The sequence below is a fragment of the Ipomoea nil genome, unplaced genomic scaffold, assembly GCF_001879475.1.
Source record: "Ipomoea nil cultivar Tokyo-kokei standard unplaced genomic scaffold, Asagao_1.1 scaffold2761, whole genome shotgun sequence".
NCBI classification, from domain to species: domain Eukaryota; kingdom Viridiplantae; phylum Streptophyta; class Magnoliopsida; order Solanales; family Convolvulaceae; genus Ipomoea; species Ipomoea nil.
The window spans coordinates 3017190-3030979 of record NW_017619189.1 but is presented as its reverse complement, the minus strand read 5'-3'; the positions used below and the strand labels follow the sequence as shown (position 1 = coordinate 3030979).

Sequence of the window (13790 nt, the reverse complement as noted above, 5' to 3'; positions counted from 1 at the left end):
TAATGACATGGTTGGTAATCGTACTAGAATGATTGCATATGATATTTGTTCGTTGGCCATGAAGATGTCGATATGGTGGATGGAGTTGTTGGATGAGTCAAGAATTGGTAACGTAGAGCACTAGGAAGCTTAGAGATACTGGGTGCGTTTAAAAAGAATAGTGGGAGATATTTATGCTATTTTGACGTGGATTGATGCTATCGTGGTGACCAAATTGCCTTTCAAAGCATTTTTCCTTATTAATTTGTGCCTTAATTAGTTCTAATTAGTATATTAGGGTGATTTGATCACAGTTGTGGATTGTCTAATTTCAATAGCCCATATTAAACCACATTTCTCACATGGAGCATGGTTTTCATAAGAGCCGGACTATATATATACCAGTTGAGAGAAAGTGTAATTCTTATGAAAAAAAATGAACCTATGTCACGGATCAAGATCCATGAGACGGTCTCATATGATATTTTGCCTATTCGTTATACGTTAATTTTATTTGTACAAAAAAAAATAAGTTAAAAAAGAATTTAACATGGATTTACTTTGCAAGATTGACCATGGTCCAAGATATAACAACTCCGCTCCATAAAACACCATTAAACTGATGGTGGAGATGAGAACTGTATGAATTGTATTGAATGAACTTAATTACAATTGTACAGACACGGGGAATATATATACAAGAGGAATCATAGGAAGACTAGAATAGGGAGTCATACTATAACTCAAATACAAGAATCATAATACTAGTCCTACTACTCCTCTTCAAGCACATGGAACACTTGTAACTTGTAGCTTGTCTCTGAGAAAAGAAAATCTAGGACCAGACAAGGCTTTGGTGAATATATCTGCAAGTTGATCTTTTGTTGAGATAAAATTTAATTGAATCTCTCCAGTAATAACTTTATCTCGCACAAAGTGATAATCTATCTCTACATGTTTGGTGCGAGCATGGAAGATGGGATTGGCACACATATATGTAGCTCCAAGATTATCACACCATAATTTGGGAACCGAGATCCCTGTAACACAGATTTCACGCAGAAGAGACATGATCCAAATTACTTCAGCACAAGCATCTGCTAGAGCTTTATATTCAGCCTCAATATAAGATCTAGCAATAGTTCTTTGTTTCTTGCAGACCCATGATACTAGATTAGACCCAAGAAAAACAGCAAAACCACTTGTGGATTTTCTATCCTCCGAACAGCCGGCCCAATCAGAATCAGAGAAGGCATGAATTTCCCTTGAGGATGACTTCCTGACTTGTAGGCCGAAATTGACAGTTCCTTTGACATATCGTAATACTCTCTTTAGTTGTTCCCAGTGAGTAGCTGTAGGTGCATGCATGTGTTGACATAACTGATTGACTGCAAAGGATAGATCAGGACGAGTGATGGTTAAATACTGTAATGCACCTGCTAAACTCCTGTATTGTGTAGGATCATCATATGGAGTTGCGTCAATGGCGATTGATTTTGACGTGGAAATTGGGGTGGACAAGGACTTGTAGGCTGTCATTCCAGCACGTTTTAGAATATCCTGCATGTATCTCTGTTGGCAAAGTAAAATCCCATCATTGTATTAAATTGCCTCAATTCCAAGAAAAAAACCTGGTTCACCAAGATCCCTGATTTTAAATGCAATAGAGAATTTTGAGACTAGTTGAAGAACTAGATTCGTATCACTTCCCATCATAAGAATGTCATCCACATAAACAAGTAGATATACACAATCAAATCCCTATGAGTAATAAAAAAGAGACACATCTGTTTTGGATGCCTGAAACCCAATAGATAGTAAAAAGGTGTGCAAACGATCAAACCAAGCTCGGGGAGCCTGTTTTAATCCATAAAGAGACCTTTTTAGCAGATATACATGATTTGGATAGGAAACATCAATATATCCAGGCGGTTGCTTCATATACACAGTTTTATAGAGATGTCCGTTCAAGAAAACATTATGAACATCCAATTGCTTAATAGTCCACCCAGAAGATAAAGCAATAGAAAGAAGCAACCTGACTGTGGTTGGTTTAACCACTAGGCTGAAAGTATCAAAGAAGTCCTGACCTGGCACTTGATCAAACCCTTTTGCTACAAGTCTTGCCTTATGCCTTTCAATGGAACCATCAGCTTTTCGTTTGGTACGAAAAATCCATTTGCACCCAATGATGTTCATGTATGACTGAGATGGCACAAGTTGCCAAGTCTGATTTTGTAGTAGGGCATTAAATTTCTGATCCATAGCCTCTCGCCATTCTGAATGTTTAACAGCCTGTGTGTAACAAGTGGGATCCGAAGGACAAACCTGAACCGTTAAAATAGAAGGTGGAGCCCGAGACCGACTCCGAGTGTGCATTTCATGAGTCCGAACCGTTGACTTGATCGTTTTCCCACGAGGACGCCCACGTGGGCGTTTAACAGGCTGGATGGCCTCAACAGGCAGCTCACGGCCTGGCGAGGCAGATGGTCCGGCGGCAGTAGTGGGCGGTGGTGGAGAGGATTCCGAATCACAGGCGGCGGTGCTGGGTGAGACGGCCACAGGACCAATCGGCGGCGAAATCGTGGTGGGATGAAGAACTGACTCAGCCCACGGACAGAATTTCTCAAGTGGAGATGACTGCATAGTATTTTTAGTAGCAAAAGGAAAAACTGTTTCATCAAACCTTACATGCCTGCACACATAAATCTTTTTAGTCTGCAAGTCCATGCATCTATACCATCGAAACTACTCAGGATAACCTAGGAAAACACATTGAATGGACTGGAATGAGAATTTATGACGATTATATGATTTGAGAAAACATGTAATTCTTTGGATACTGATTTCTGAATTCGCAAACCAGAAGTGATAGTTCCCTTTACATACCTTAGAACACACTTTAATTGTTCCCAATGCGAGACTGTAGGGGCGCATGCATGTGCTGACACAGCTGATTTACTGCAAATTAAAGGACAAGTCTAGGCGGGTAACTGTAAGATATTGTAAAGCACCTGCCAGACTTCTATAGTGTGTGGCATTGTCATATAAATCAGCATTGGAGATAATAGGTTTAGAAGCAGACATAGGAGTGGCTAGAGGTTTACAGTCTGTCATGCCAGCATGTGTTAAGATATCTGTCATGTATCTTTGCTGAGAGAGCAAAATTCCATCCTTACACTTGATTGTTTCAATCCCTAGGAAGAAATCAGGTTCACCAAGATCCCTAATATTGAATGCAGATGATAGAGCAGTCATACGGGAGCTGATAAGACCTTGATCATTGCCCATTACAAGAATGTCATCAATATAAACAAGAACATAAATGAAACCTGAACACTATGAGTAGTAAACCAAAGATACATCTGTGTTTGAAGCTTTAAAACCCGCTGCCATCAAGAAGGTGTGTAAGCGATTAAACCAAGCTCTGGGTGCTTGTTTTAATCCATATAGGGAACGTTTCAATAGACAAACATGATCAGGAAATTGTTTATCAATGTATCCCGGTGGTTGCTTCATATAGACAGTCTCAGATAAGGACCCATTCAAGAAAGCATTATGCACATCAAGCTGTTTGATAACCTAACCAGATGATATAGCCAAAGATAGAAGTAACCTGATAGTTGTCGGTTTGACCACTGGGCTGAAGGTGTCAAAAAAATCTTGATCGGGTACCTGATTAAATCCTTTTGCTACCAACCTTGCTTTGTAACAATCGATTGTCCCATCAGCTTTCTTTTTTTGTGCGAAGAACCCATTTACACCCAATAATATTCATATTAGACTGAGATGGGACAAGACACCAGGTTTCATTCTGAAAGAGCGCATTAAATTCATCATCCATAGCATTGCGACATTCATCATGTTTAACAGCCTGTGTATAACAAGTAGGTTCAATTGGACAAACCTAGGCTGATAGAGCCAAGAGAGGACCATCAGCGTGACTATGAGTGGCCATTGAGTGAATCTGAACCGTGGGGCGCGACGACCGACCTCTCGGCCGGCCACGGCGTTGTTGAGCAGCAAGTTCGGTGTCCGCCGAGGGCCCATCCTGGGCCGGTTCTGGTTGGCTGGATTCGCTGCTAGCCGGAACCGGTTCAAGCGAGACCGGTTCAGTCGAGACGGATGATGATGCTGGAACAAGTACAGACTCAGCCCATGGTTGAGCCGTGTGAATTGGTGGTGCTTGCAAAACTGTCTTGCCAAAAGGGAAAACATTCTCATCAAACCGAAAATGCCTGCATATATACACCTCGTTAGTCTGAAGGTCCATGTATCTATACCCCCTAAATGACTCAGGATAACCTAGGAAGACACATGGAGAAGACCTGTAAGACATCTTATGACGATTGTAGGGACGCAAATAATGATAGCACAGACAACCCAAGACACGAAGAAAAGAATAGGATGGAAGGAGATTTATGCAATAGAAGGTGAGGACTGGATTTATTTTTCACAACGGATGGCATTTTATTAATTAAATAAACCGCAGTCTCAAAAGCATAATCCCAAAACTTATAAGGGATGGATACACGACATAAGAAAGCTAGACCAGTTTCAACAATCTGTCTATGCTTTCTTTCGACATGACCATTCTGTTCATGAGTATACACACAAGATTGTCTATAAAAAATGCCTAACTGAGCCAAGGTGGAGTGTAACTTTTTTATATTCAGACTTTTGTGACATATGGAAATACCAAGTGTAACGAGAGTAGTCATCAACAAAGACAACGAAATAACGATATCTATTAGTAGAAAGAATGGGAGCAGGCCCCCCAAATGTCTGTGTAAATTAAATCAATGACACATGAACAAGAGGACTTTACACGCGATAAGGAAAACCGCACAGATTTCCCTAACTAACATGCATTACATAGACCGGAAGAACAACGAATATTACTGCTAGACCCACTAACCGAACAGGACGAAAGAATTTGACTGAGAACTCGTTGATGAGGATGACCAAGACGATCATGCTACACAGATGCTGAGGCTCTAGCCGAAAGAAACGCAATTGGTGACGAACTCAGAATGGGAAGCTTGTAAAGCACCCTAGAGCTATTACCCCGTAGAAGAATTTCCTTGGTGTTGATATACTTCACAACAAAAAAAAAAAAAAAAAAAAAAAAAAAAAAAAGATGGGTGAAACTCAAAGAACACCTTATTATCTGATGCAAATTTTTGAATAGACAATAGAGATGTAGACAAACTAGGAACATGAAGAATATTAGACAATTGAAAAGATTTAGAGGGAAAATTAAAGATAGCATGACCAATACGACTAATAGGTAATCCCATACCATCACCGACACGTAATGTGTCATTACCATTGTAGTCATCCGAGAAGGAGAGAGCAGCGATGTCTGGAGTGACATGATGTGGGAACCTTGAGGCTCCAAAGGAGTTTCTTGATATATGACATTAGCCTGAGGATCCTTGGCACACCAAAGATAGCATGTGGAAGCAGTATGACCTAACACATGACAAAGTTTACGCTTGGGTTGCCAGTTGTCGTTGCGTCCTCCACCACGGCGACCGCCACCACGCCCGCGGCCGCCGCCACCACCACGTGGCTGGCCGGTTTGGCTGTTGTTTTGACCGTTGTTCTGGCCGGAACCACGACCACCGTTACCGCGCCCGGAACTGCGGCGCTTCTGGCCGCCCTTTTGCGTCGTGAAAGTGGTCAGTGAGCCACCTCCGTGACCGCCGCACGTCATAAATTCCTCCGCGCCCAAGAGATCCGCAAGTTCTTAGAGAGTAATGGGTTGGCCACGCACGTTGAGAGACGACACGAGACCCATGAACTTTGATCGTAACCCCTGAAGAACGTAAAAGTTTTGTTCTTCAAGTGTCATAGGTCGGCCGGCGAGAGCGAGCTCCTCCACCAAAACCCTAGCTTTGCCAATGTAGTCAGCCGCAGACATGTTTCCTTGATCAAGTGTCTTCAATTGTCCGAGTAGATTGAGACCACGGGAGCGGGAGAACGACGCGAGTGCACCAACCACGGCAGTCCAGATAGCCCGGTTGGTGCGGTGGCCGATGGTGAGAGGCATGACCTCATCGGATAAGGACGACATCAACATGGACAATAAGGCTTGGTCCTGCCGGACCCACGCACGATGCACCGGATTGAGCTGCGCGGTCGCCGTACTATCGCCGTCACCAGTTAGGGTTGCCGAAGGACATGGATTCGTTCCATCAACAAATCCAAGAAGATCGTGACCATCAAGAAACGGAACAATCTGGGCTATCCAAAATAGGTAGTTCTTGTAGGCCAACTTAATGCTTATGAAGTGGTGAGCGGTGGATAAAGAATTAACCACCGACGTAGCGGAAGAAATAGAAGCATTAGAGATGGTCCGTTCAAAGAAATTAACAGATCCGTCAATCATTGGAAAGAAAACCCTAGCTTAGCTGATACCAGATGAGAGCTAATAGAGTTGTGTATTGAATGAAATAATAGAATGTACATATTACAAGTATATATAAGAAGGAAGTCTCAGAGAGACTGAGATAGGGAATCATAATTAAACTAAAATACATAAAGTCCTAATAATGAAATCCAAAGCACCCAAAAAAAAAATCTAAAGGCACTAGTCCAAATATAAAAATCAGATTACCAATAATATATAATGATACCCGTTTTTAATTAGGGAATAGAGTTTTTAATTGAAGGATAATCAAATCACATAGTTGTGTTTTAAAAAATTGTCAATCAATCACTAACTATGATTTTGATTCTCATTTTCCTAATGTGTAAACCAATGAACCAAACACACCCTTAGTATTTTCCGTCAAAAAAGGGTGGCTTGGTAGGGGATGCACTACAAGGAAAAAGGGCCAAGATAAACAATGCGAGGTTTCCTAGGGTTCCCCTCCCTTTAATGTTCAAAAAAAAAAAAAGGCAGGGTAGGGGAGTCATGCATACACGCAAAAATAAATAAATAAATATTAAAAAATGACAAGAAAAAAATACAGTGAAATTTTTGTGATTATAACGGCATATATGTTTGGAAATGATGGATAGTGAATTCATCACGAACAATTGACAATGCACTTAAAATGTATTCCTATAATAATACAATTAAGTATGTGAACTGTTATTGATTCACGAATGTATTATCATAATTACATAAATACTACTATATTTTTTCATTAATTTATAGACCTTAATCATCTTAGATGGATGGATAATCTTAATTCACATGTTGTTACAATACTGCTATTAGTTCTCAATTGAATATATTATATTATATTACACACACACACACACACACACACACACACATATATATATATATATATATATATATATATAGGAACGCACTCAGGTGCGAATAAGTGCCCAGGAAGGAAATGCGAACGAATCAGCGCGTGACACGTGTCCAGATCTAATAACTTAAAAAAAATGCGGTGGCATTTTCGTAAATAATTGAACATCGAAGTGCAAGTAAAATCTCTTATAAGTGCACATATTTTCACCTATAAGTGCATATAATTTTGCCTTGTTAGCATTCACTTTCCGCAACCATTCATGCACCTGGGTGTGCTTATAACTATATGTGCAACTATTTATAACTATAGGTGCAACTACTTATAACTATATGTGCACCTACTTTCACCTATAAGTGCATGTAATTTTGTCTTGTTAACATTCATTGATCTGAGTTCAGCGGGTAGTAATACTCCTGAAAACCACTCGCAAACATTCATACACCTAGATGCAACTACTTATACCTATGTGTGCAACTACTTAGAACTATAGGTGCAACTACTTAGAACTATAAGTGCAACTAAGTATTGATGCTCAGTGTAAATTTTTACTTGCACCTATAATACATTTTACATGCACTTGTAATACATTTTACTTGCACTTCGATGTTCAATTATTTACGAAAATGTCACCGCATTTTTTAAAAAAATCAGTGTTTCTCATCCATTAGATCTGGACACGTGGACGAACAGAATCCATTCTTATTTCGCGCCTGGGCGAGCCGCACCCGAGTGCAACTCTATATATATATATATATAGGCGGGTTCAGGTGCGGCAGTGTCTTACGGTGCGGTTATTTCTTACGGTGCGGCAACACCAATAGTTCACCAAATATGCACCATCAACGTTAGGAAATACACCACACAAAACAGAGTAAACAGAGCCCTGCATCACCAAACACACACCATTAGGTGTGAGTAAAAACACCATACATTGTTCGAAAATACACCATTGGGGGTGGTGAGTTATATGGTGTGTTTTTTTGAGTCTGTGGTGTATTTTGTGATGTTTTATTACATTTCATTGGGGTGTGTTTTTATTACACTGTTGGTGCATATTGTTAACACTGTTGGTGTATTCTGGAATTTGACCGCACCGCCGCACCGTAAGACCCCGCCGCATATGAGCGCTCTTCTATATATATATATATATATATATATATATATATATATATATATATATATATATATATATATATATATATATATATATATACACACACACACACACATTTTATCAACAAATTAAAGAATGTTTGAAAAATTAATAATCATCACTAATGGTACCCGGGTTGGACTTCCATTTGAAAGATTATGAGTTAGAGCCTCAGTGGAGGCGTTATTGGTTCTTGTGTTTCAATAGATTGAGAAAGTATATGAACAGATACTACAATGTAATAGAGCCAGTAACTTTCAAAAAAATAATAGAATCTTTAAAAAAAAAAAATTTAATACGAGGAAATAAAAGAGCAAAGAAACAATAATGATATGTATAACCCTCCTCTGAACACACCTGACCGTTTTTATTTGACCACATCTTCTTATTTGTTTGACCGTTTTTATTTGACCACATCTTCTTATTTGTTAGATTCTGGCTATGAATTATTCGTAAATTAAATATTCTTATTTCATGTATAAAATAATAAGCTTTCCTTATCCGGGATTTTTAAATTGAGTTCTACTACATAGACTCTCAAATCATATCTCTTAAATTTTATTTTTTGATGTGACAGACACTGATAGATTACCTTTTTATGTAGATTTCAATATAAGTGTCTGTTTCAAAAATTTTGTGTGTAAAAATAAAAATTAGAAGTATAGAATTGGAGTACATGTACATGTAGTATTTTCCTTTTAAGTTAGAGGAATCGAAGTAGGATTGTATGACTGTGATGGCACATGCATGTCGGCTGTCTTATAATGATGCCTTTTGGTTGTAATCATGGAATTAAAGAGTAAAAGAAATAATAATTTTGTAAAATAAAAAAGTGAAAATAAAATAAGAATTTAAATTGTATTATTTGGTAGACGGAAATAAAAGTATTAAGAATTTTAATTATAATATTTGGTATATATGAAAGAGATAATTTCACCAAAGGTTTCTTGTTTTTTGTGGTAATTCTAAATTTAATTCCAAATTATTATTTTTGTCATTTAACATCCCTAGATTATTATTTTTTAGACTTTCTAGTCCTTCTCATCACTTTTACTATTTTTAGTAAATGCATTTTTGTCTCTTCATATTTTTCTTTTGTTATTTTTCTGGTTTCAACCGGTTTAATTGGTTTATAACTTTAAGATTAAACTCATGCGTTAATTTCAATTTTGAATTCTGAATTTAATCTCACTTAGTGGGCTGCTGTTTCAGGTGTTACAAATTGGTTTTAACACCAGTTTAAATGCCATATATTAAATGCTATTTAACCCAACAACCCTGTATAAGGGCATCCTCAATAGTGAGAATCTTGGTGTAGTTTTTTAGAAGTTTTTTGGTGTGTGATTAGGAAAGAGAAATGGGTAAAGGGGGGGGGGGGGGGGGGGGGGGAAGAAAAGAAAAAATAAAAAACAAAAAACAAAAAAAAAATTGACAAAATCCATCAAAACCTCCCAAAATCTCCAAAATCCTGACGAAACTCCCAAATTTGCAAGACCACCCCAACCTTCTTTCTCCTCTCTCCTCTCTCCTCTACATAAACATCTTTTTCTTATTTCTTGTGCAAAATCCCCTTATTTGGGATGCCCTAAGAGAGGGTAGAGCAGCATAAAATTTATAGAACAAGAAATCATAGTTTTCTAGCTCCATCTGTTTCTACTCCTTTTTTTAGCCAATTGTGTTCTATACTTTGCTTTTATTTGCCGGATTCTTTGTTTGGGTGTTCAAACACTGAATCGTAGCACGATTTATCTTGAGAAACTTAGGCTACAACGCTCCTAGGTAGCAAATAAGATTTTAAGGAAAAGAACGATTCGTTCAACTCGTGCTAACCTCTAACGAATCTTCCACTCTTTCCTTCCCAAATTTTTGCCTATATTTTTCTAATAATAATCTTTTCGTAGGATTATTATTTTAAAGATTTTCTACCTTTTATATATATATATATATATATATATATATATATATATATATATATATAAACAACGAAAGTACGAAACTGTGTAGGCGGGTTTAGCCGTCCCATGTTCCAGTCCTGTTACTCTCATTGTCTCTTCACAGTACTAGGCAACGCGGTGTTTAAGCCCGTCAACGGTGTTCATAAGCCCGTCAACGGTGTTCATAAGCCCGTTGCTTAGTACCGTGAAAGTAATTAGCAACAGAACATATGATTAATGATTAGTGTTCACGAGCTTCCTAAGCCCGTGAACATATGTGTATTCTTTTTAATATAAATTCTATAATATTATGGTTCACCATAAATCGGGTATAAAAATATAGAACGGGATAGAAAAGTAGTAACTTTATTATTGATCGTGGTGCTACTTTCAACTGGTTTAATTGGTTTAGAACTTTAGGTAATCTCTAATTTTTAGTAACCATATTTTTCAACCAATTTTTAGTAAAGTCCTAAACGAATTAAACCGGTTGAAACTAGAAAAATAACAAAAGAAAAAAAATATGAAGAGATAAAAATGCACTTACTAAAAATAGAAAAAAATCACGAGAATAATTAAAATTGTCCAAAAAATAATAGTATGAGATGTTAAATGTTAAAAATGATAGTCTAAAACTAAATTTAGAATTTTCACCAAAGACGAGTGACCTTTGGTGGAATTAACTCCTTTTTAAATTATGTACATTATTTTGATCTTGTTTGTTATTTGGAATTGATTGATTCAAACCCGTTCCAATTTGTTCCATCATTAAATTTAAATTAAATAAATTGTATTAGTGCATGAACCATTAAACCCTCTAATTAATAATTGCCACTTTCCTTGAACACATGCACGTGCTATGTGTTTATTTAATGCCATTTTCCTATTTATTAGGTTATGTCGCTGTGGACTACTATATATATTGTTAATTAAGTATTCTGATTTTGTGTATAAAATAATATAAGTTGTCTTTATCTGAACAATAATATAATACTTTTAAGTTAAATAAATCAAAGTAGGGTTGCATGAATATGATGTACATTGCACTTGCATTTTGGTGGCGTTTTCTAATCTTGTGCTAAAAAGCCAAGATGTGGGCCCGGGCACTCTATAAGAGAAACCTCAATGGCAAGAGCGAGAAGAGAGATGAGGAAAAAAGATGGGAAAAAATATAATTGACAAAAAAAAAAAAAAAAAGGTTATATTTATGTGTCTGTTATTAGGCGCGACAGTTGCACCATACACGCAAGCTGCCCAATATTCCCTAATTAATGGATTCCACAAAGAATTATTATTTGCAAGAGAAAAGTGTTAAAATTGAATCAAAATTTTTTCTTCTTCTTCCAATAATTGCCCTAAAAAATAACGAATACTAGTTAGTTTACATCATTTTTTTTCAAAGAAATGGAAGGATACACCCGAGGTCAATATCTGACCCTAACAATGTTCTCATCACCCAGAGTTCCCAGCTCATCTTGTCGAAGGAGCTTCTGGATGTCAGCAGGAGGATTCATGAACCACTCTAACGTATTGGTATGCTAATTTACATCATTACACATTAATTCGTGAATAAAATAACATTTTTAACCAGGACTATGTGGTCTAATGGTATCCGGGTTGGACTTCTATTTAGAAGATTATGAGTTTGAGCCTCAGTGGAGGCGTTATTGGTTCTTTATGTTTCAGTAGGTTGAGAAAGTATATGAACAGATACTACAATGTAATAGAACCAGTAACTTTCAAAAAAAAAAAAAAACATTTTAAAGAATATATTCATTTCATTGTTACAAATTATTCATCTTGTAAGGAAAATAGCTTATTCAATTTCAAGAGAAGATATAATATTGAACTACTTATAAATTCCCAATAATAGCTTATTTCCATTTTCAAAAAAAAGTTATTTCTAAAATAAGATACGTTTACTCTCGTTATCGCCCTGCCATCCGCGATTTTTCCATTGTCATTGGTTCATTGCCAAATCATCCATATTATTTATTTATAAAATATTTTAAATGTTTTCCACTCTACTACAATGTCTTCTAAATCATCCATGTCATTAGTGAGAACTGATGAACCCATATTATTTATTTATAAAATATTTTAAATGTTTTCCACTCTACTACAATGTCTTCTAATTAATATTTCAATTCGTTTATTTTATTTTAAGTATTGAATATCATTTGAAAACAAAATACTACTACAACTCTTTTAATTTTTATTTATATTGGTATGTCTTTTTATTTTATTTATTTAATTAAATATTTTAAAACAATGTAAAAAGTAATTTTATTATAGAGTTTAATACAACATACTTTTGGAAACTTACAATTTAAGTTTTTTTTTTTTTTTTTGAAAGTTACTGGCTCTATTACATTGTAGTATCTGTTCATATACTTTCTCAACCTACTGAAACACAAAGAACCAATAACGCCTCCACTGAGGCTTGAACTCATAATCTTCCAAATGGAAGTCCAACCCGGATACCATTAGACCACATAGTCCTGGTAATTTAAGTTTATTTAATTAAACATTTTTTCCCCAATTTTAAAAGTTATGTATATTTCAGCAAACTTGAATTTTGATGTAAATCATTTTATACCCAAAAAAAAAAAAAAAACAAAAAAAAAAACAAAAAATTATTGCTTAAAGTAAACATTTTATTTATTTATTTTCTCCAACAATTATTGCTTATACGTAGGGATGACCACGGTTCGGTTCGAACTGAACCAGACACTATAGCTGTCGAATTGAAAGTTTCCGGTTATGATTCAGATCCAGAACCCAATATTTTGATTTCAGTTTATTAAAATTATGAATCGAAAAAACTGGATCCTGAATTGTGAACCGGCGGTTCTGGATCAGGTTCGCGATTTTTAACCGTCTTTATTTTAAAATTTTATTTTTTATTTTTAAAATAGTCTAAATTTAACAATAAATGTATTTTTTCAGTTCGGAACATGAACCCGTCGTTCCGGTTCGCAATTTTAATAAACTCCAAATATCAGGTTTCGATTCTAAATTGTAATTGGAATATTTCGGTTTGGTTGCTATAGTGTCTGTTCAGTTTGAACCAAATCGTGGTCATCATTTGTTGGAGAAGAAAAATAAATGAAATATTTATTTTAAGGGTAAATATATCTATTTAACATTTCAGGAAGAAAAACGACCACTTGAATAATTCAAAGGGAAAAAAATGCTATAAGTATATAAGTCAGGGAAGAAAAATACTATTTTCCCTATAAAATATAAAAGGTTCATACGATTAAAATCATCACCACAAAACAGAATTTAGCAATATATATGTTTTTATATATTGATGTAGCAGTTTTTCCCGATGGGGAGGTGGGTTTTGTCTCAGCCGTATCTCATGATGGTGGTATGAGGTTTCTAGCGGCTATAAGTGATTCGGTCAGATGCATGCAATACCCTATTTTAGCCGAGGTTATG

General features: G+C 36.2%; 2 protein-coding genes across 2 annotated transcripts; both read right to left on the bottom strand.

Moving 5' to 3' along the window:
- Window positions 1-762: 762 nt before the first annotated feature.
- LOC109157062 lies at window positions 763-5698 on the bottom strand. Its single transcript, XM_019304943.1, has 6 exons — window positions 5309-5698; window positions 3734-3853; window positions 3454-3561; window positions 2998-3318; window positions 1780-2619; window positions 763-1551 (listed from the first exon to the last, which is right to left on the bottom strand). The coding sequence occupies exons 1-6, from the start codon at window positions 5696-5698 to the stop codon at window positions 763-765; spliced, it is 2568 nt and encodes an 855-aa protein (XP_019160488.1).
- Window positions 5699-5731: 33 nt separating this feature from the next.
- Window positions 5732-6373, bottom strand: LOC109157061. The gene has a single exon (XM_019304941.1). The coding sequence runs from the start codon at window positions 6371-6373 to the stop codon at window positions 5732-5734; it is 642 nt and encodes a 213-aa protein (XP_019160486.1).
- Window positions 6374-13790: the final 7417 nt, after the last annotated feature.